The following is a 23,086-nucleotide window of genomic DNA, read 5'->3' on the forward strand; positions in this document are numbered from 1 at the left end:
AAGCCCCGCGCTCCTCCAGGGTGAACTTCCCTCGGGGAACCCCGGAGTCCAGGCGGGAGAAGCTTTCCGCAGGGCCGGGGAAAGGAGGCTGAGGGGCTGGAAGCGAGCGGAGGGCAGCAGGCACCCCTCGTCCTGCCCCACCTCTTCCACCCCTTTTTACAAGTGCCATGCACAGTCCTGGGACAGATTTATGGTGCCATAAGCCTATCTTCTCTCACACAGATTATTATTATTATTATTATTATTATTATTATTATTATTATTATTATTATTATTCTCCTTCATGTTAAACATTCTCTTTTTCTTCTACATGAGTATGGGTAACTTTCAAGAACTGTTAAAGGAATTCTAAGGTCACGTATATATAAATCATATGTTCATAAAAGGCAAACACATACATAAGTATATAAACTATGTGTCTGAAATAGTTCAGGAGAGCAATCCTGAAACCATTTTGACTCTCCCAAATGGACCTGAAATGTTTCTCTGCAAGGAGGAAGGAAATGGGAAAACCTCCCCGTTGTCTCTTTGCTCACAAATCCTGTCTTAAGGGCGTATCTGTATGAATAGGGTGAGCCTGTGACCTGGATTCAGGAACAAAAGAATGGCCAGGATGCCTAGGTAAAAGCAATCAGTGACCATTATCAGGTATCCTGGCAGACAGGTTTTCTGCTGTAGACCTCCCCTTCAGTGATGTATGCATGATGTTTTGCGGGGTGGTCTTGAGCTACAGGGGAGGCAATTTTCAAATGTCTATATAAGAGCTTGAACACCATTGTTCTAGGTTCCTCTCCACCCTCCCTGCATAAAGATCATGCTTACTAGCTGCTTTGCTTCTCAATATTCCCTGGTTGGCCTCTGTTATTTTCTCCTACCAATAGAGAACCTATTTAAGGAATCTGTATGGGCTCTTAGATACCCCATAAGGGAAAGGGAGCAGTATTTTTCTTATAACAAACTATAAAGGACATTGTTTAAATTTTGTGCTCACAATATTTGTGAGACACGGCAGGTAGCCAGGATCTTCCTTGGCCCCCTTCCAAATAACATTTGCCTTCCCACCACCTAAGATAGACCTGCATATCTGTGACCATTCAAGCAAAATGCAGCCCACCCACCATGAATGGCAGCCCACCAAGGGCTTCATAAATTTGCTTTTGATATCTTGTCTGAAAATTCAAAAGCAAAGAGTGAACTGTCAAGCTGAACTGCAAACAGCTGAAAGCATGTTAATAAAAACTTTGCGAGTGTCCATTATGATACCATGGTGTCTTTGGAAACTACCATGTGTCACAGGGGTTGGTAATTATGAATGACATTTTCAGTAGCTGTTGTGCAAGTTCCTAACATCGTTGATGTTCTTTCTGGTAAAGCAAGTCAAAGTATGTAAGCAGGTCAGTCTAGCCTGGGCATTACAATGGTGCCAAACTGGCTTTTCCTGTTCATTGCTTGCAATTCCAGATTCATAAGGCCTATGGGTATGTTTCTCTTCTTTTAAAGGCCTATTGTGCTCTCTTTGAATGCTATTAAGTTTCTGTTCCTGAAACAAGAACCCTGAGTTCTTCCTTAACTCATATTCTCTGAAGAATATTTGGGAGTGGCAGGTGTAGCAAGTGAAAAGTGAAGACAATGATGAAGCCACAGCCACAAACAGAGAATTGTGTGCCCATGCCGGTTCCATTATGTCTCTTTTCTGACTAGATGCACAGAATGGTAATATATTTTGTGTGACTTTACAGAATGTTATGTACAGTGGTACCTCAGGTTAAGTACTTAATTCGTTCCGGAGGTCCGTACTTAACCTGAAACTGTTCTTAACCTGAAGCACCACTTTAGCTAATGGGGCCTCCTGCTGCTGCCGCGCCGCTAGAGAACTATTTCTGTTCTCATCCTGAAGCAAAGTTCTTAACCTAAAGCACTATTTCTGGGTTAGCGGAGTCTGTAACCTGAAGCGTATGTAACCTGATGCATATGTAACCTGAGGTACCACTGTACCAGTATGTCTCTGGTACTGGATATAAATATGAATTTATACATGGCACTAAGGTCCTCTTCTCATGGTAGACTGTTAGTGTAGTATTTGCCGCAGTGTGGTCCCCAGTGTGGAATGTACAATGCCCTCTTTAAAACTGTTTACAGTGGTACCTCGGGTTACATACGCTTCAGGTTACAGACTCCGCTAACCCAGAAATAGTGCTTCAGGTTAAGAACTTTGCTTCAGGATGAGAACAGAAATCGTGCTCCGGTGGCGCGGCGGCAGCAGGAGGCCCCATTAGCTAAAGTGGTGCTTCAGGTTAAGAACAGTTTCAGGTTAAGTACGGACCTCCGGAATGAATTAAGTACTTAACCCGAAGTACCACTGTATCTGTGAAGCAGTCTGTGTGGCTGGCTTTGTCTTGAGATGCTATGAATGCAGGTTCTTCTTCTTTGGCATTCACTCGTAGCCGAGTGAGACTGTCTTCCATGAACACGGTCTTAACAGTGAGTCCGTAAGTGACTGTGGAGGCCAATTCTGGACCCACAGATGAAAGGCGCTAATAAATGCTTTCAGCAATGGAAGCTATATTGTGGCCAACCATCTGTAAATTCCTAAATTTAATGTTCATTTACATAGAACTAGCCTGGCCACAAAATTCCCTAGTGGAATTTTAAACATTGGATTTGTTGATGAGCACTTAAAATTGTATTCTTATCTTAGAAAAAGTTAAAGACGGGCTTATCTGCACAATTATTCAAAGGTTTCACCCCCAGCTGCATTTCAGCCATTCTACTGAAACATTTATTTATTTATTCGGTGGTGTATACAAAACAACAACGTCAGTCTGTCATTTTGGCAAAGGGATATCTTTGATTCATGTTCATCATTCCTTCCTACTCTTATCCCATCTTGCCAAAGACACACATACTAGCTCATCATATGGGATGTGTAAGTGATTACATCTACTGACATTACATCATCTACTGACATTACATCATATGGGATGTGTAAGTGATTACATCTACTGACATATAGAGGGTGGGTGGAGGAGGTTGAATTATGTATGTCAACATCCTGAAATACATTATTAATTATATTTCAGAAGCATATAACATGAGGGCAGTATTTGCTCCATCTACGTTGCTTTGGTGTCTATTTCCAGCTACTGTATGTGAAAACACCAGATTCCCTTAGTTTCCCTAAAGCATTACATTTCCTTAAATAAACCTTTAGGCATTCCCGTTTCAACATATAGCCAGAATATCTAGCTTATGTTCCCAAGCATAAACTTTATGAAACCCACGTAAATTGCCTTCTTCAGCCTCTCAAATACAGTTACTGAAAATAGAACAACAAATTGCAAAGACACAGCAGTTCGTATGAAACCAATAATAAATTTATTAGAACAATTTAATACCTATTCAAATGAACAGTATATTACATCCTAAAGACCTTTCGAAGTTTTATCTATCAATTGGTTTTGAACAGAATCCTAAAAGCCTTATTTGAGGAAAAAAAGTGTTTTTGCCACAAGCTATGTAAAACAATGATGCAAGCTTTAAAGAATTAGGCACATGTGAACACTAAGCCATGGTTACTTATACCCAGAGTAGATCCATTGAAATGGACTTAAGTGACTTGAGTCCTTCAATTCCAAAGGGTCTACTTTGAATATGACTGGCTTAAGGAAAAACCCTTTCCTGACAGTTAATTATTTGACTACCAAAGGTCCATAGAATTTTAATGGAGTTTAGGCTCAACCTGAATCCTCTCTCTTGTATTTTATAGCTTCTAACGTCTTATGGAGGTTCCTGCTTTAGGGATGTTACAATTGTTGTTTAGTCGTTTAGTCATGTCCGACTCTTCGTGACCCCATGGACCAGAGCACGCCAGGCATTTCTGTCCTCCACTGCCTCCCGCAGTTTGATCAAACTCATGCTGGTAGCTGGTAGCTACCAGCAGGGATGTTACAATAAGGACTTCAATAGCCATGTAGTATTGTTTAGAATGTCCTGAATTCTGATTTTGAGCTATGAACAACACCCAGTAAAATAAACACCTATTGTTCATTTAAATTTTTATTTCTCGCCCTTCACTCTAAGGTCTCAAGAACATTAAAACACAACATGAAAAACAATTTAACAACCATAAAAATAAGCGGGGTCCTATGAACATACACTTTGAGAAACTCTTTGTATTTTTATAATCTGAGGTACTTGAAGTGGGATTAAAAAAAACCCAGTAGAATTAGGGTTTGATCCCCCTTCAAGAACTGCTGAATTCTGACTCCAGATGTGCTTAATAAACACACTAATTTAATTGCAACTAGTCTGTCTTAAGTGAATTATGGATAAGGTTGTGTCGTCCTAATTCTATGCAAACAAAAGGCCCATTTTAAAATGCCTATGCCGTTTTTAAGTTTAAGGACATGTTATACTAAAGATGACAGGAATTTAAGTGGTCTTAAATTTCTGAAACCTTTTTTAAAATTATATGCAAACACAAAGCATGCTGTTGCAGGAAAAAAACCCCACCCCACTGTATTAGTGGGTCAGAGGCAATGTAATTAAACATTTTAAATTTAGATCATCACTAGTGTACCTGGTACATACTGTATGTGATGCTATCACATTTCTTTGTAAGAGTCTGTTCATGGGGGGGGGGAATCCACAAGTAGGGGTGGGTGTTGTTTTTAAATAAAAAGAACATAACCAAACATTTGTAATTTTAGAACTAAGCCTTCTCAAAATGTATGCCCTCATCCCTGCTTGAGAAGTGTCTGAAAGGCAAGCCTTTTGAGTTACAGACTGGATGGGGCTGATTTAAAACAAAAACAAAAATTATAACTATGTTGTAGGGTAGCTGGCAACTGGTAACTTAGGGAGGAGCTAGAGTTGATCTACTGGAGCTGGCTGGAGATAAGGGAGCTGGCTGAGCAGTCTCCCACCCTCTTGTAAGTAAGATGATGCCACACAAGTAAGGACTGTAGCTCTAGTGAAGAGATGGCACCACCAAAAAGCCGGGACAGGATGCAGTTGCTAGCTTTGAGCAGGACAGAATCAATCAACTTTTGCTCCATATTATTGTGGCCATTTTGCTTGGCCTTCGGAAGGCAAGTTAGGCAAGAAGTGATTTACAGAAATACTGTGGAATTTTAATTTGTGCATCCAGCACAAGCTCACCCCATCAGTAAAAGCCTTGATGTCATAGCTATTTGTATGAATATAGGAACGCTCAAGCTTGTGAGTGGTTCCTGGTTATTTAAATCCATGCATCTATTTGAAATTGAATATAGCTTATCTTTATTCTCTTATAATCATCATAAAGGTCTAACATAATTGTGCTTATGAAGAAGAGGGAATGTTGAGATATTCACCGCAAGAATAGTTTCTCTTTCGTAATCTCTAGGCTGAATACTATAAATTCACTGAGGATAATCATCCTTGTTATCTTACTGTGGGTTACTTTCTGAAAATTACGGTGTATTGCTGAAGGTTTGGATTACTACCATTCTATACATCCATTTTAGGGTATTGGCATGTGGGAGTTATCACTCTTCTAGGACCACAAGCCAACATTTTAAAATATGTTCTCTTGATAACAATAGGCCTAGCCTATTGTAGGCAACTCTGTATTGGGAAAATTTTAATGCCTAATGTTTTACAATTTTTTGTGTGCTGTAAGCTGCCCAGGGTGGCTGGGGAAACCCAGCCAAATGGGTGGGCTATAAATAATAAAAATATTATTATTACTATTATTACTAAATGGATTGTCACCTATAACTCCCAAATTCTTTAGAATGAATAGAATCCTGTTTAGAGCAAATGCAGAGGAAGCATTCATTACATCTCAAGAAGCAAATAAAACATCTTGCAATTAATATCCCTACTTCATACGACGCATATGAAGCTCTGCTATGAAAATAAAGAGATAAGAAGAGTCAGTGTCATGACCTATTGCATTGTTAACCCAGGGGTGGGGATGGGGAGGAATAAATGTTTTATCAGTCCATAAATTCGACTCAATCGTTTCTTATAGAAAGTAGTATTCTGTTGAAGAAGGCAATCTTCCTCATTGGTATGGCTTCAGAAGTTTAGATCATCCATTGAATAAGAGATAGTAGAGGTGCAAAAACACTGAAAAGTATCAGGCTGAAGATGGGTTGTTTCCCAGAAGCGTCCTGCAAAAGAACACACATATATAATTACTCTAGAATCAGTTTCTAGTATTGTGAGGCAGTGAAAAAATTCCCTTTCTGCATAGTTGTAGAAACCTCTTTCAGCCCTCATATTTACCCCATACAAAAAAGCCCCACAACACATTACAGCAGTTCTATACATGATTTCTCTCAATTAAGTTCAGTGAGGCTTACTCTCATGTCAGTAGGCCTAAGAATGCAACCTGAGCCTTTCCTCATAGGAAAGTGCTTTAATTGCTTGGTCATTTGGGCAGTAGTCGTTTTCTGCACCTTTTTCTAGCTCTGCAATATCCTAGCACACAGTATTCCTAATGCGCACACGCAAGAGACTTCTATAATGGCATTATGGCACTCATCGTTTTTTATTTTCAATCCCTTCCGCTAGTAATTTGCATCATAAAATATGCATGTTTCATGGCTGGCACACAATGAATTGATGTTTAAAGTGAACTACCTTTGCTGGGGAGTCACAGATCCTTTCAATGCCTATTGGCCACAATGTGAATCCCTTGGCCCTTTCTTCCACTGAATTTTGGTGGGCATTTATTTTGTTGCCCATTCCCCAGTTTGGAGAGCTCCATTTGGAAGGTTTCGCAATCTGCTTGGATTCCCACCATCGCAAATAATTTGGTGGCATCCACAAACCCGACCACCTGACTGCACATCATTTATGAATAAGGCCTTGTCTGCTCATGAGGTGGTAGAATGAACTGTACCACTTCAGACTGCCAGTGGAAGCATCACAGTCGTTAAGTGTATCCTATGTTAAAAAGCAATAGCCCAAAAATTTACTTGAAAGTGGAAATTTCAAATAGAGAAGAGGCCAGGATAAAACCTTTCTCCCTCATGTGCTAGGTTTATGTTTTGTTTGCAGTGAACTTGTGGGAAACTTCCAAAAAACGGCACGCACCACCTTCAGAACGCAGTGGTACAGTCCACTCTGCCACTACATTATGATGCCTAAGATTAAATAGCATCAGTTTCTGGATGGGTCCTGAGGGTACTTCACTGTTTACCTTCCTGATAACCCATCCTTTAATCCTATGACTTAGGATCCTTTGGCTAAAGTCCGACTACAAAATGTTAAGAGGACTGTAATTTTTACGAGTTATGATAACCCTTTTCGGACAAGAGATATGTGCAAACTTCCATTTAAATACAAAGTGGTGTGTGTGACTAAATTTAACAGTAAAAGGAGCAGGCAGGAGAGGGACTTTGAATCCTCCTCCTCTCTTGCCTTTTCCTCTTCTTATCAATTGCTGCAGGTACTTTTCTCCCTATGCAGCTCTGATACCAGAAGTGAATTGGAAGTGGAGAAAATATCTGGAGTGTGGAAGAAAGGGACGGTCCACTCCCCTCTCCTGCACCCTCCCTTTGAAAAACCCAATCCACATTTCTACTGTACACATACATTGGGTGGATATACAAGAGACAGAAAAAGGTGTCTGCTCCCTTAGACTCCAGTGCATCACTTCAAAACATTGTGAAGAAGAAGAAGAAGAAGAAGAAGAAGAAGAAGAAGAAGAAGAAGAAGAAGAAGCCGTCCACATGTGGCAGTCAACCATAGGTTGCACAAAAAGATCAATGCACATTTCTAGTTATGCCACCGATTCAATACCATCCAATACTGTTCACAGGATTATTTGTGAACATGGCCATTGTCATTTAACAGAAATAAGTAAGGTGTAAATGTTCTGAAAGAAGTGTACTTACAGAGTGAGGAGCCTGATTGCTTTGAAAACCCTGCAGAAGGGGGGAAATGGGTGGAAATTATTTCAGCAACTCAGCCTCGGCACATTCATAGTAAGTCCTCATATGGCCTCAAGGTGCAGAGGCCTTTCTGTGCGTAGCCTAGGAGCCTCTGGCTCATGATGGGACCTCCAGAGCCCAGAATTCCCCCTTTTCTTATTGAAACACAGTTCTCTCCAGATTTCTAAGATGTGGCACAGATTTTTGCCAAGGAGGAGTTTGGCAGCATTCCTACACAGAAGTAAGGCACTTTCTTCTGTAAGGGCATAGAAAACTGCAACCATGCAGATTGTTTAACAAAATTTACTCTTTAAGAATACACACGATCACAGACTTGCGGCACATTCCTATACTTGTTTATTTGTGACGAAGTCTGGCTGAATTAAAGGCCAACAACTCCCATGAAAGTGTGTTTTAGGCAGCAATTCTAAGCACACTTACTAGGAAGTAAATTCCATTGAATTCAGTCAAGCTTACTTTTGTATAGAGATATATCGGATGAGGCTATTAGTGTTAACTTGTGAAAATATCACAGCACATGATAAAGCGAGTTCTCCTTCATGAATAGCACATGTTGCGGTGGGGGCAACCATGACATCCCCTGTTGCTGGGCGGGTTAGTATGGATGGCCACGAATTTGATTGGGCACCTCCAATTGTTGCTGGGTAGAATTTAATGTTGCAGAATTGTTTGATTGACGGGGGTGCTATTTATTCCCTGTGCGCAGCGTTGAGCTTCCTCTTTTCACTGCGCACATCGGTTTGCCCACCCACTTTCCCTATATTTAGGGTTTGTTTGTGCTGACCTTGCTCTGACTGTCGTGGGGTCGTCTGCTTTGGAGCAGGGGCCTGGTAGGAATTTTTACCATTTGGCTGATTGGCTGGTGCCATTTGGTTTTTTGCCTACTGCGGAGCAAATCGTCACAACTTGTAATGTTGCGGTTAGGCATTGGTTAATTTTGGTTGGTGGAGGGGATGTGGTTGGCTGTGCCTGCCCCTCCAATGCTGCTGCTGCAAGGATATTTCAGTGAAGGAATCCATGGGCTCGCCATGCTCTTGTCTGAACCCCTGGCAAGGGGCTAGGGCCACGCAAGAGCCCCTGGGAGCATTTGGGGAGAGGTGAGAGCCTGGCGCCCAGCTCTATTCGCTCCCCCCAAATCTTTACCCTTACTGACTTCCACAGGCTTGCGGTTGTCAGTTCTGTTCCTACCTCTATGTGGGAACAGACAGTCGCTAACCAATGCCTAAGCAACCACTCCCATACTGTAATTCAATAAAGTTGTGGCCAAAATTATGCCAAAAACCAAAACAAAAATGTTGTGTGAACTGTGTCTTTATTTGGGGGTGTCCTGGGGGGCCTTGACATGCAATAAACCAGTTTTAATACTGGGTCGAGTGCTTCATGATTGATTACAGTCCCGGACTATTTAGGAGCTTTGCTGATACTTTCAAAGTCATATATATACTTTTAGAAATGCTCTCCAAGCCAAGAAGAAGATTAAAAGCTAATGCAGAAAGGCTGCTTACCTTGTTGGAACCATATGGCCTACTTCCGTATGGTGAACCCTGTAAAAATGAGAAACCCATTAAATCTAGAAAACGTGCACTACTATCCGGCTGGGGTGGAGGAATCACCTACTCAGTTATGATCCTCCTTGTGAACACTGGCCACTGATTCTAACCAAGGTTACAGAACAATCCTAGAAATGTAAACTCAGAAGAAAGCTCCATTGGGTTCAATGGAGTTTACTCCCAGATAAGCAGATACAGGATTGTCCCTCGCTTCTCAGCACCAGTGTGTAAATACTCTTTGGTTTTAAAAGTATTTAGTCACATATTTTGAAAGAGCAGGGGAAAGCCTGCTTCATAAGGATAGCAAAACAACAACAAACCTATGGTTACGTGAAACATACTCAATAAACACACAAGACATAACCGACTGTACTTTTGAATAAATGAGGTATACTATTCATTGTATCAAATTGTAGATTTCAACGGAAGTCTCATAAAGTTCAACGAAAAATGCAGAAGACCCAGTGGATCAGTTCATTCTCTAAGTCAGTTCATGCATAAGGTCCATCTTTTCCAACTGTCTGTTCAAAGAGTCCAATAATCCACATGAAGGGTTGTTACAGTTCCACAGAATCCTTTCACAGAGTCTAAAGACAAGGATTTCTGGAATATTAGCCTTGTTTCGCCATCCTAGGCTTCATCAGTAGAACAGGCTCATAATAATAATAATATAATAATTTATTATTTATACCCCGCCCATCTGGCTGGGCCTCCCCAGCCACTCTGGGCGGCTTCCATAAAAACCAAAAATACAGTAAAATATCACACGTTAAAAACTTCCCTGAACAGGGCTGCCTTAAGATGTCTTCTGAATGTCAGGTAGTTGTTTATCGCTTTGACATCTGCTGGAAGGGCGTTCCACAGGGCGGGCGCCACTACCGAGAAGGCCCTCTGCCTGGTTCCCTGTAGTTTTGCTTCTCGCAATGAGGGAACCGCCAGAAGGCCCTCGGCGCTGGACCTCAGCGTCCGGGCAGAATGATGGGGGTGGAGACGCTCCTTCAGGTATACTGGACCGAGGCCGTTTAGGGCTTTAAAGGTCAGCACCAACACTTTGAATTGTGCTCGGAAACGTACTGGGAGCCAATGTAGGTCTTTCAAGACCGGTGTTATATGGTCTCGGCGGCCGCCCCCAGTCACCAGTCTAGCTGCCGCATTCTGGATTAGTTGTAGTTTCCGAGTCACCTTCAAAGGTAGCCCCACGTAGAGCGCATTGCAGTAGTCCAAGCGGGAGATAACTAGAGCATGCACCACTCTGGCGAGACAGTCCGCGGGCAGGTAGGGTCTCAGCCTACGTACCAGATGGAGCTGGTAAACAGCTGCCCTGGACACAGATTTGACCTGTGCCTCCATGGACAGCTGTGAGTCCAAAATGACTCCCAGGCTGCGCACCTGGTCCTTCAGGGGCACAATTACCCCATTCAGGACCAGGGAATCCTCCACACCTGCCCGCCTCCTGTCCCCCATACACTACTATGCTATAAGATCCACTATCCTGTAATGCTGTTCTACTGACAACCCTTCTAACAACCCTTCATGTGGATTATTGGACTCTTTGTACAGCCGGTTATTTCATAAGGATGACATAGGCTTGAAATCCAAATGAATTAAGTTTTTTCAAACTTTCTACCCTGAGAGAACTACTGCCATGCCTACTTGTCTGCTGAGGAATATAGGTGTATCTGCCATAAAACCCTTTTGTTGCCCAGTTTCACACTCGGTTCTCATGAGGCACTGGCTAGGCCTGTTGAGTTTCACTGTAACTGGGAAAGATTAGGAGTGACGGGCAGCTTTGCTTTCTTTGCTGCCATTGGAAGGAGCAGCAATCATGTTGACATCCTGCCCGCCATTTTGAATCCTTCAAACAACATGCAAGACCTAGCAGAATTCTGTGGCACTGTGAGGGGGACAGGGCAGTGGCAACAAAAAATAGTGAGGGTATTGTGAGAAAGCTGCCTTATTTTTCTCTGAGGGTGAGAAAAACAAAAATCTCCAAAATTTCCTCAGAAAAAATGTCTTCTGATAAATTTTGTCTCGGCTCTGAAAAGCATAAAGCACATTGCCATATCATATTGAGAGGACAAAGCAATTTAGCATGGCTCCATGATGATTTACTGAGAAGTTAGTTCTACAAAGTTTATTGGTACTTATAAATAACAAATACATTTGTTAAACAGTCCTTACATATCCACCATATTGGCTGCCTAGCCGTCCGCCACCATACTGGCTACTTCCATAGGGGTAACCCTAGAATCAAAACAGAAATGAGTATATATATTAAAAATGTAAACACCAATATTTTATTTGTTAATGCTGTAGAGAAAATTTCTGTCTTGTCCACCTCCACGCTGGCTACTTTGGTTTCCACCATTTTGGTACAATCCTGTAAAGGAAAGCTCTGATTTTATCCGCCACTCATGTAAAAAAGAAAAGGGGGGGGGGGAAAGCTCCATATATAGGCCAAACTAAATAAGATGTTGGAGTACTGTGAGTGGAACTCCTGTGATGGTTTCTCTTTTTGCACTGGGGGAGAGGGTATAATCCATTGCCTCTGTAGAAGTTTTTCAGTGCAACCCCTCTCCCCCAATATTATTCAAAGTTGAAAGGGATACAGGCACAATATGGGTGCCTCTAGGTTTCAATCTCCACGACTACTAGCTGCACAAAATTGGCACACTGAAATTGGTTACCCCACAAAATAGCCCTGAACCAAATCAAGGGCTTCAAGGTTGCTTTTTGAAAAACAAAAATATGTCACGAGCTCCTAAATGTAAATTCTGTTGAAAATTGTTCCTTACTTGTCCGTATCGTCCACCACCATATTGATTGTTGCCACCATATTGGTTTCCTTGCCAACCACCATATTGGCCACCTTGGCTGCTGCCATACTGGCTACTTCCTGACTGAGAACCCTGTTAAAAAAACACAAGCCAGGTTTTTTAATGCAATTAATGTGGTTGAAGTTTATTCCTTGTCCACTATAAGGGTGGGGTCAGAAGGACAATTACTTAGAAATAATGCCATTTGTTCGTATCTTTTAAGGGTAATATAGATATGTTTAAAATATATGCCACAACAGACTGGCCTCAAACATTTAATAACTGGCACAGCACACAAGAGATTAGGTGGGCAACCACAAAAGAATTAGCTGCACTCATGCTGCAGAAAACAGCATAAATAAACAAACACACACAAACAAATGCATCCATCTCATATATCTTCCAAAACATAAAAATGAATACAGCAGGCAATGGGTACTTACAGTCATTCCACCTGGACAGTAACACCCAGGCTGAAAAGAAAACACAAAACACTTGTCATATTTCTTTAGCGATCTTACTAGAATGCCGTTTTTATGGAGGAATTTTGTGTGAATTAAGATTGATCAATGATTCTTTACACCTTAAAAATCATGAAACGCAACCCTGTATCGGGAAATTTTTTAATGTTTAGTGTTTTACAATTTTTTATGTGTTGTAAGCCGTCCAGAGTGACTGGGGAACCCAGCAAGATGGGTGGGGTATAAATAATAAAATTATTTATTATTATTATTATTCTGGACCCTAAAACTTCAGCTCTTATTTCTTCCAAGATGCATTTTCCGAACACTGCTAAGGTTTCGGTTTTGATATTCTTCTTTGCATTCCGTTTCTGTTGCGTTGTCTACATTAGATAGCAACCCTGTTTGCATAGGGTGTGTTGTCTTAAAAATTCAGGTACACTCAGCTGGCTTGTACCTGAATGTATGCAATGAGCGCTCACACCTTTCTTTGTGGGCGCCCTTTGTGGGTCCGCACGCAGCACCGCGGCCCACTAGGGACCCACCAGCTGGCTGGGCTGGCCTGCCCCCTGTGCTAGCCCTTGGAGGTTCCCACCAAACCTCAGTTAGCCAATCAGCCCTGCAGGGAGGCGGGGCCAGCTGTTTAAATAGGAGGCGGAGCCGGCAGCAACCATGTGATTGGCTCTGGAGCTTCACCCACCTACCCAACCCTCCCTTTGTTTAATGTTTTTTTGCAGGTTAACCATTTTCCTTCCTGTTCAGCGGGTGCTGCTAAGGTCTTTGGATGATTGTTGTTGAAGAGCCGGGAAGGAATTTCCTTGCATTGGCAGGTTTTGTCTTCCCCATAGCAATTTGTCACAACTTTGGTGGTTTTAGGCCTTGGGCGGAATCCTTTAGTCTGTCTTTCCTAAATTGGGGGGGGGGGACGTGAAGTGGTGACTCACCCCCCCCATGACGGCGATTCCAGGGTTCCCTCTTGTTATGTACTGAGGCCGGCATACCTTGAGGACTATGAATGCAACCTCCCGGGCAGGACTGGAACTTAGAGGGGAGGGGTGTTATGTACTGAGTTGAATAGGATCCAAAATGCAGCAGTCTGATTGGTCCTAGAACAATAGGATTCAGAATGCAGCAGTCTGATTGGTCCTAGAACAATAGGATTCAGAATGCAGCAGTCTGACTGGTCCTAGAACAATAGGATCCAGAATGCAGCAGTCTGATTGGTCCTAGAACAATAGGATTCAAAATGCAGCAGTCTGATTGGTCCTAGAACAATAGGATCCAGAATGCAGCAGTCTGATTGGTCCACAGGAGCCACCCAATCCAGCTCCAGGTGGAAGTGAATCCGCAACCTGATTGGCCTACAGGAGAATCCCGGAATTAGCTAATCAGGTGGGGCCCATTGTGTAAATAATGTATATAAAGCAGACATTCTGGGGGAACTTCCATTCCTCCTCACCACTATGAGCTGAATAAAGAGCATGAAATCCACTCTCGACTCCAAGTATATTTCACCTCTTAAAGGGGTTTGTATATGGGAGTCTCTGGCCATACACTGAAAGGTTGTCAGTGAACTCCCCTGCGTTACAGGGATATGGGGTAGGCTGCCAGCGTACACAAGCATCTTGCTGTGCACCCTCCCATATCCCATCCACCCTGAAAAGCCCCAGTTCCCCCGGCTGTGGGGCTGGGAGGGATACACACCCAATGCCTAAGCCAAGTCTTCCTACGTCTGAAAGGTTTAATAAAGTTGTGGCCAATTTTTAATCCCATAACACGTTGTCATGAGTCATTATTCCTTCAGGTGGTCTCTCAGGGCCGGGGGGGGGGTGGTCTCCGCCTGGGCACGCAATGAACAAGCATGGTAACGAGAGAATGCTTACCTGACCACCAGGCTGCCTGCCTCCGGAGTATGATGAGCTCTGTATTTGCAAAAACAAACCAATAGGCTTTCATATTCTAAACTTGTCTATCACTACACAAGAGTTCACCAATAGCACCCAGTAATTACAGTATCAATTGCGTGAGGGAAAAATCCTTACCGGACTACCCTGCTGGCTTCCTGAAGGGGATGCTGAACCCTGTAATTATACAGTGAAAACACAGGTAATATATATAGCAATGGCTTTCTGCTCTTTATACAGTATGCAGAATATGATACTAAAGCTTTATGATAAAATAAAGTGGCCATTACACAGTCAACAAAGACTGGGAAAAGCCTTGATTGCGGAGGGTTAGGCTAATATGAACTGACTCTTAAGGTATTAAATGTGGAAAAGGTTTGGTAAAGGAATCAGGGGAGAACGATGATGGTCTGTGGTCCAGCGGCCCATGATTAATCGGCTTCAAATCCTGGTTAAGAAACAAAGTTAAATGGAGGCTGATTGGCCTCATCCGTGGTTGACACTGGCTTTGAGATGGAGACACATGATACAGCAACCTTGCTAAAGTTAAGCTGATCTGAGCCTGGGCAGTGTCTCCATAGACCACCTGGGAGCCCTATATATGTCTGATGCCTTGAATTTCACCATGGAAAAAAGTCAATGTATTTATGTAATAAATAAAATAAAGGGGATGAGAGATGCAGATGAGAGCCACAATGTGATCATCTGTTTACCCGCAGAGCAGGCAAATGACAAATTGCACATCTGCTCTAAAATATTGCAGCAAATTCACAAAATATCTAAGCAAATTTATAAAAGATTAAAGCAAATTTATGAAATATTAACATTTTGAGTAAACATTACCTGTCCAGACTGGCTTCCTCCTGAGGACCCCTAAAAGCAATACAGAAGCAATCAATTTCTGTGCTAATATGGCAAGATACCTATTTCTCTTTGTGTGGTTTCTCCCCCCCCCCTTTCTGCATGTTAATTTCTTACCTGTCCAACAGACTGACTGCCTCCTGAAGAAGTCGAGTTCTGTAAAAGAGTAGGAAATGTTTATTTCTGTTCCTTTTAAAAAGCAACAGCCAAGCAATCTTTGGGTGGTTTAGATTTCTTTTGGAAATAATGGAACGTCTATACCTCAATCCAGCTAGGTGCCAAATTCTTACCTTTCCACCAGGCTGACTGCCTCCTGAGGAAGAGTTGTTCTGCAAAAAATTAGGAATTGATTGTTTCTGCTCCTGGTGCTTTGCGGTATGGTTCTTCAGAAACAGGTAAATGTCTATATTCTGACCCAGCTGCATGCGTCTCTAATGCTGGATGAGAGCAGCACCAATTTGCTTTGCATCCAGAGTTCCTTTCCTATGGCTCGTGTGAAAGAGACTACTGCCACCTGCAGTCCTTCTGAACAGCTGACTGCTCCAATTGCTGATTTTTCTGACAGCAGTACGCATGTGCAGACCTATCTAGTGTGCAATGGGGTAACTTTAAAGATATGAATAAGGTTGCTATATGGCCCGCTTGTCCAAGTTTTGGCCACATTCTGAGCATGCCATCCAGTGTGGGCCATTTGGACCACATTTCCAGCTTCCATTGAAAAAATAATAAGTTGCAAGCCTTTGTAGAACCAGAGATATGAGGCAAAACCACAGGAAGATTCTGGCCAATTGTTTAGCGAGATGCCATGTCTGTGTCTGCTTTCCATTGTCTTAGGAAGGAAGACACAGCTATGATTGCCATACAGTGAAGCAGCGATAGCCATCTTTGTTTCCCTCTTTCATAAACTGATGGCTACAAAGCAATGCAAGAAGCAATTTACGATCTCCCCCTTGTCAACCTATTTGCTCTTTTTTATAATCTAGCTGAAGGGAAGCTGCCCAACTTTCCCGCTTCCTAGATTTTAACAGGCTTCTAAAAATATGTCAGCTTAAGGCAAAGTATCTCATACAATCTTATGATTTCCAAGCCTGGTCCTGTATTTCTGATGCTTGAAGAAATCCTGTGGATACGAACCCCATTCTCTCCCCTTAATCCTAAATCAAGATTCTCCTCCCACAGACACTGAACTCCAATGCAACTTTACATTTTGGCTCCCCTAACCCAAGATTCTACTTTCTTCCATTAATTTTTAAAAAATCAGATTCTTTAATTATAATGAGTATGTACATAATATATAATCTTTCTTTCTTTCTTTCTTTCTTTCTTTCTTTCTTTCTTTCTTTCTTTCTTTCCTTCCTTCCTTCCTTCCTTCCTTCCTTCCTTCCTTCCTTCCTTTCTCTTTCATAGTGCCCTTGAAGAAAGCTTTTGCCAAAATGCACTGGACGTTTTACACACACACACACACACACACACACACACACACACACACACAAATTTTGAGATCTCATCTCTCTCTCTTTCTTTCTTTCTTTCTTTCTTTCTTTCTTTCTTTCTGTGTCTGATGTTACTGCATTTTTCTCTCTTGATTTGCATAGCCGGCAGATTTGCTTAATATGCCGACTCGGCTGACCAGATTTAGAAAACTGCAGCATAGTATTTTGTTACTACTTCACAGTTATCATAATGGTTCCTAACAGTTATTAGACTGAGGGGCAAACACATTCTGATAAACAGGAGAACACCAGTTTTCAAGACCCTTGGCAAGATTTCTTAAATGCATGTCTCAGCTCCACGCATTAAAAGATGATCGCATCTTAGAAGTATATTTAAAGCATGATTATATTGGAGTACTCTTTCTGGGACTAAACAAAAAGTCTTCTATTCGAATTCCAAATACTCATGGACCAAACCTGGACTAGGGAGGAGCCAATGTTCCAATTATAAAAGCGCATTCACTGTCAATGGTAAGAAAATTATAAACAGGAAAGGATTTTTTTACTTTTCCATATTGGCTGCCACTGCCGTACGATCCACCCTGCCCATACTGGCTGCCGCTGCTGCTGCTGCCATATGATCCACTCTGCCCATACTGGTTGCTGCCGCCACCGTATGAGCCACCCTGTCCAGAAAACAATTATTTTATTTTATTTTTAAAAAGATGGTTTGTCACTGAGGCACCATATTACCATATCAAAAGATCTACAGCAAGCCACTCTCTGAGCAGAAATAAGCAGAAAATCTTGGCCCTGATAGTAGTCTTGATTCAGTGGGAGGCATCCATTCACTACCGGCAAATTTTGCACATTTCGCCTCCTCCAGTCTCCAGCACCTCCTGAAAATCTCCTCTGGAAGGTCCCAAGAGCCTCTGGAAAAGCTCTCCAAGGGCTGCTGGGGACGTGCATAGAGGGAAAAGGTAAAGGTAAAGGGACCCCTGACCATTAGGTCCAGTCGTGACCGACTCTGGGGTTGTAGTGCTCATCTCGCTTTATTGGCCAAGGGAGCTGGTGTACAGCTTCCGGGTCATGTGGCCAGCATAACTAAGACGCTTCTGGCGAACCAGAGCAGCGCACGGAAATACCGTTTACCTTCCCGCCAGAGTGGTACCTATTTATCTACTTGCACTTTGACGTGCTTTTGAACTGCTAGGTTGGCAGGAGCAGGGGCCGAACAACGGGAGCTCACCCTGTCGCGGGGATTCAAACCACCGACCTTCTGATCGGCAAGTCCTAGGCTCTGTGGTTTAACCCCCAGTGCCACCCGCATCCCTTGTGCATAGAGGGAAGGAAACTGGCAAAGTTAGCTCCCAATAGATGGCACCATTCAAGGCTACCCACACTTTTGTTTCCTTATGTATGTATTGGATCCAGGCTTCACTCCTATCATGGATGGGGAGGCTAATTTTGCACCTCCCGCTGTAGCCCTCAGTGCCACACTGTTCTGGAGGGTGGCAGTGTCTTCATTCAGGACAGCATGGAAGGATGGGGGGGGGGAGCAGGGAGAGGGAGGAAGTGGCAGAAAGTCACACCCCCCAACACACACACCTTCCACCAGATTCATCCAATGGATCAGAAAGCTTTGTGGGCAGAAGAAAACCTTCCATCTACAGAAGGCAAAGTCCAGATGGCTTTATGCCGCCTTGAGATATCTATCTATCTATCTATCTATCTATCTATCTATATCTATCTATCTATCTATCTATCTATCTATCTATCTATCTATCTATCTATCATCTATCTATCTATATCATCTATGTATGCTACTTTATAAATTTGTTTTTACCTGCCCATATTGGCTGCCTCCACCGTATGATCCACTCTGTCCACCCTGCATGGGAAACATTAATTACAATAGCTACTTTTTATGGCTGCTTTCTATTACCAGGAGCAGAAATTAGCATAAAAATGTTTTCTTTTATTTATTTTTCATAGCTGTGTTTATGCTAAGGCATATGTTCCCTAATATGCATACATTAAATGAGTTTTTACCTGTCCATATTGACTGCTGCCACCGCCATAAGATCCACCCTGGGGAGAAAATGCATTATTATATTATTATAATATAATCAGAACCAGTGAAGGCAGTGAAGGTCCTGTGTGAGTGCCTGGAGGCGGTTGGAGGATGGATGGCGGCTAATGGATTGAAGTTGAATCCTGACAAGACAGAAGTACTGTTTTTGGGGGACAGGGGGCGGGCTGGTGTGGAGGACTCCCTGGTCCTGAATAGGGCAACTGTGCCCCTGAAGGACCAGGTGCGCAGCCTGGGAGTCATTTTGGACTCACAGCTGTCCATGGAGGCACAGGTCAATTCTGTATCCAGGGCAGCTGTCTACCAACTCCACCTGGTACGCAGGCTGACACCCTACCTGCCCGCGGACTGTCTCGCCAGAGTGGTGCATGCTCTAGTTATCTCCCGCTTGGACTACTGCAATGCGCTCTACGTGGGGCTACCTTTGAAGGTGACCCGGAAACTACAACTAATCCAGAATGCGGCAGCTAGACTGGTGACTGGGGGCGGCCGCCGAGACCACATAACACCAGTCTTGAAAGACCTACATTGGCTCCCAGTACTTTTCCGAGCACAATTCAAAGTGCTGCTGTTGACCTTTAAAGCCCTAAACGGCCTCGGCCCAGTATACCTGAAGGAGCGTCTCCACCCCCATCGTTCTGCCCGGACACTGAGGTCCAGCGCCGAGGGCCTTCTGGCGGTTCCCTCATTGCGAGAAGCAAAGCTACAGGGAACCAGGCAGAGGGCCTTCTCGGTAGTGGCGCCCGCCCTGTGGAACGCCCTCCCGTCAGATGTCAAAGCGATAAATAACTACCTGACATTCAGAAGACATCTTAAGGCAGCCCTGTTCAGGGAAGCTTTTAATCTGTGATATTTTTTTTAGTGTATTTTTGGTTTCTATGGAAGCCGCCCAGAGTGGCTGGGGAAGCCCAGCCAGATGGGCGGGGTACAAATAATAAATTATTATTATTATTATTATTATTATTATTATTATTATTATTATTATTTAAGAATAGCAAACCTTCCCTAAGATATTTTCAAGATTTAAGAGCAAAATAAGCATAGTGTGTGTGTGTGTGTGTGTGTGTGTGTAATATTACTATGGCAGGTATTTCATTTATCTATTAACATAGTTCCTACCTGTCCACTGCTGCCGCTGCCATATGATCCACCCTGGGAAGAAAATACTTATTTATCATCATCATTATTATTTACGAATAGTAAACCTTCCCTAAGATATTTTCAAGATTTAAGAGCAAAATAAGCAGTGTGTGTTTGTGTGTGTGTGTGTGTGTGTGTGTGTGTGTGTGTGTGTGTAATATTACTATGGCAGGTATTTCATTTATCTATTAACATAGTTCCTACCTGTCCACTGCTGCCGCTGCCATATGATCCACCCTGGGAAGAAAATACTTATTTATCATCATCATTATTATTTACGAATAGTAAACCTTCCCTAAGATATTTTCAAGATTAAAGAGCAAAATAAGCATTGTGTGTGTGTGTGATATTACTATGTTAATTTATCTATTAACATAGTTCTTACCTGTCCGCTGCTGCCGCCTCCATATGATCCACCCTGAACAGAAAACAATTACTACTTCAGATAAGGTTTATTTGTTGGTGCAATACCACATTACATTATTATATCTGACATTCAGCTACTTTCTGTATTGCGGAACAGAAATAAGCATAACACTTTTACGATAAGACATCTTTGTGCATACTATCTAACACTACGGTATAGACCAGTGTTTTTGGACAACAATTCCTATCATCCCTGACCACTGGTCTTGCTAGCTAGGGATGATGGGAGTTGTAGTCCAAAAACAGCTGGAGACCCAAGGTTGGGAAACACTGGTATAGACAATGTCTCCAGATGTTGCTGGAGTATAACTCCCATAATTCATGCCCATTGGTTATGCTTGCTGCAGATGATGGGAGCTGGAATCCAGTGTCTGGAGACCCAAGGCCGAAGAACATTTGTAGAGATTACATTATACACACACGCACACACACATGCGCACACACACACACACACAAACTTACCTGTCCGTATTGGCTGCTGCTCCCATATGATCCACTCTGTCCACCCTGAACAGTAAAACATGTTACTTCAAAAAAAGATTGTTTCTTTCAGATGCGATAGTACCATATGCTTAACACACATTGTGCAACTAATTGGGATCCATTTCTATCTGGTATTTGCAAAGAAACTGCCTTGGCTGATCTAGCTGGTGAACGATATTGGAGAAAAGGCAGGAACTCCAGCGCTGGGAATTCAGCTTAACATTATTGTCATTCAAGTTAATGGAATGGACATCAAAGGTCTCCTAGTCCAAATGCCTGCTACGAGTTAACACCTCATGGATTTCTCCCTAGTTATCTCCCACCTCATAAAAAAGGGCCCATTAGGTCCAGTCGTGGCCGACTCTGGGATTGCGGTGCTCATCTCGCTTTATTGGCCGAGGGAGCCGGTGTACAGCTTCCGGGTCATGTGGCCAGCATGACTAAGCTGCTTCTGGCGAACCAGAGCAGTGCACGGAAACACCATTTACCTTCCCGCCGAAGCGGTACCTATTTATCTACTTGCACTGGTGTGCTTTTGAACTGCTAGGTTGGCAGGAGCTGGGACAGAGCAATGGGAGCTCACCCCGTCACAGGGATTCGAACCGCCGACCTTCTGATCAGGAAGTTCTAGGCTCTGTGACAGAGTTATCCCTAGTTATCACCCACCTCATACAAAAGGGCCTCTGAAGCAGATCTTAAGGATTATGCAGGAACATAGGAGGGGGAAAAATGCTCCTTCAATCGCCTAGTCTTAAGCTATTTGGGGCTCTTTAGAGTAAAAGCACCACATTTAGTGGTGCCCAGAATCAAACAAATTGTTAGCTAGAGATGGATAAAATATTTTCAGACCAGCATTAATAATCTTGATACCATGTTCTGAATTTAAGTGAAGTTTCTTAAAAGCTTTCAGATGGCAAATAATATAACAACCAATAGTCTAGCCTGGCTCTTACTAGAGCACAGATAACGCCATAATGACATGTACATTGTATATTACATGCATGTATAATTCTTTTACCTGTCCATATTGACTGCTACCACCGTATGATCCACCCTGTCCATATGGATGACCATAACCATATGATCCACCCTGTATTTAAAAAGGTCTTATTACTACTTATTACAACCATTGTTTTTTAATATGCAAGCTCAATATAACAGCATAATAAATAAACTGTAGATAAAAAGTCAAAGCTAGGGGAAAATATAGGAGAAACAACCATATTGGCAGTTGTCCCCATACGATCCCCCTGCCCACTGTCCAGAAAACAGCTATTTCAAGAAATATTCTCTGATGCTGAAACACTATATTGCTGAAATATATCTGCACTCAGCTGCTTTCTATAACCAGGACAGGAAATAAGCATAAAATGTATTTTTATTTTATTTTTCATAATTCTCTCTTTCTCTCTGTCTGTCTCTCCATATGCTATATTACAAAATAACATTTACCTGTCCATATTGGTTGCTGCTCCCGTATGATCCACCCTGAACAGAAAACAATTATAAATTGAGAAAGGATTACTTTAATATATCTCAACTAGCTTCCTATATTCAAACCCCCCACCAAACTTTTATCTATATAATACCACACTATGTGTTACAACACACACACACACACACACACACACACACACACACACACACACACACTAACAAAATACTTTTTACCTGTCCATATTGGCTGCCACCATAAGATCCACTCTGTCCACCCTGAACAGAAAACAATTATAAATTGAAAAAGGATTACTTTAATACATCTCAACTAGCTTCCTATATTCAAAGGCAGAAAAAACCCACAAAACTTTTATCTATATAATAGCACATTGTTTATTACTATATATATCTATTATATCTATATCATCTATCTATCTATCTATCTATCATCTATCTATCTATCTATCTATCTATCTATCTATCTATCTATCTAGATTACATATAAAAAGGTAAAGGGACCCCTGACCATTAGGTCCA

General features: G+C 42.3%; 1 protein-coding gene across 15 annotated transcripts in view; it reads right to left on the minus strand.

Moving 5' to 3' along the window:
* Positions 1–3,352: 3,352 nt before the first annotated feature.
* LOC128415441 (hornerin-like) overlaps positions 3,353–23,086 on the minus strand; it is a 68,306-nt gene continuing 48,572 nt past the window's right edge. For 12 of the 15 annotated variants that reach the window (XM_053391648.1, XM_053391643.1, XM_053391640.1 and 9 more), the window contains 21 exons: positions 22,784–22,825; positions 22,565–22,600; positions 22,131–22,202; positions 21,092–21,136; positions 20,589–20,621; positions 20,408–20,440; positions 19,024–19,062; positions 18,818–18,862; positions 17,538–17,657; positions 15,829–15,867; positions 15,656–15,694; positions 15,521–15,550; positions 14,816–14,854; positions 14,657–14,695; positions 12,756–12,785; positions 12,292–12,405; positions 11,678–11,740; positions 9,452–9,490; positions 7,890–7,919; positions 3,935–6,158; positions 3,353–3,792 (listed from right to left, as the gene is read on the minus strand). In XM_053391648.1, the coding sequence (XP_053247623.1) occupies positions 6,072–6,158; positions 7,890–7,919; positions 9,452–9,490; positions 11,678–11,740; positions 12,292–12,405; positions 12,756–12,785; positions 14,657–14,695; positions 14,816–14,854; positions 15,521–15,550; positions 15,656–15,694; positions 15,829–15,867; positions 17,538–17,657; positions 18,818–18,862; positions 19,024–19,062; positions 20,408–20,440; positions 20,589–20,621; positions 21,092–21,136; positions 22,131–22,202; positions 22,565–22,600; positions 22,784–22,825 (1,014 nt within the window). In that variant the 3' untranslated portion in view covers positions 3,353–3,792; positions 3,935–6,071. The remainder of the gene's footprint in view (positions 3,793–3,934; positions 6,159–7,889; positions 7,920–9,451; positions 9,491–11,677; positions 11,741–12,291; positions 12,406–12,755; positions 12,786–14,656; positions 14,696–14,815; positions 14,855–15,520; positions 15,551–15,655; positions 15,695–15,828; positions 15,868–17,537; positions 17,658–18,817; positions 18,863–19,023; positions 19,063–20,407; positions 20,441–20,588; positions 20,622–21,091; positions 21,137–22,130; positions 22,203–22,564; positions 22,601–22,783; positions 22,826–23,086) is intronic. The other 3 variants (XM_053391637.1, XM_053391644.1, XM_053391633.1) reach the window with 3 other exon arrangements.

This window comes from Podarcis raffonei, chromosome 6, assembly GCF_027172205.1.
Source record: "Podarcis raffonei isolate rPodRaf1 chromosome 6, rPodRaf1.pri, whole genome shotgun sequence".
Lineage (NCBI taxonomy): Eukaryota > Metazoa > Chordata > Lepidosauria > Squamata > Lacertidae > Podarcis > Podarcis raffonei.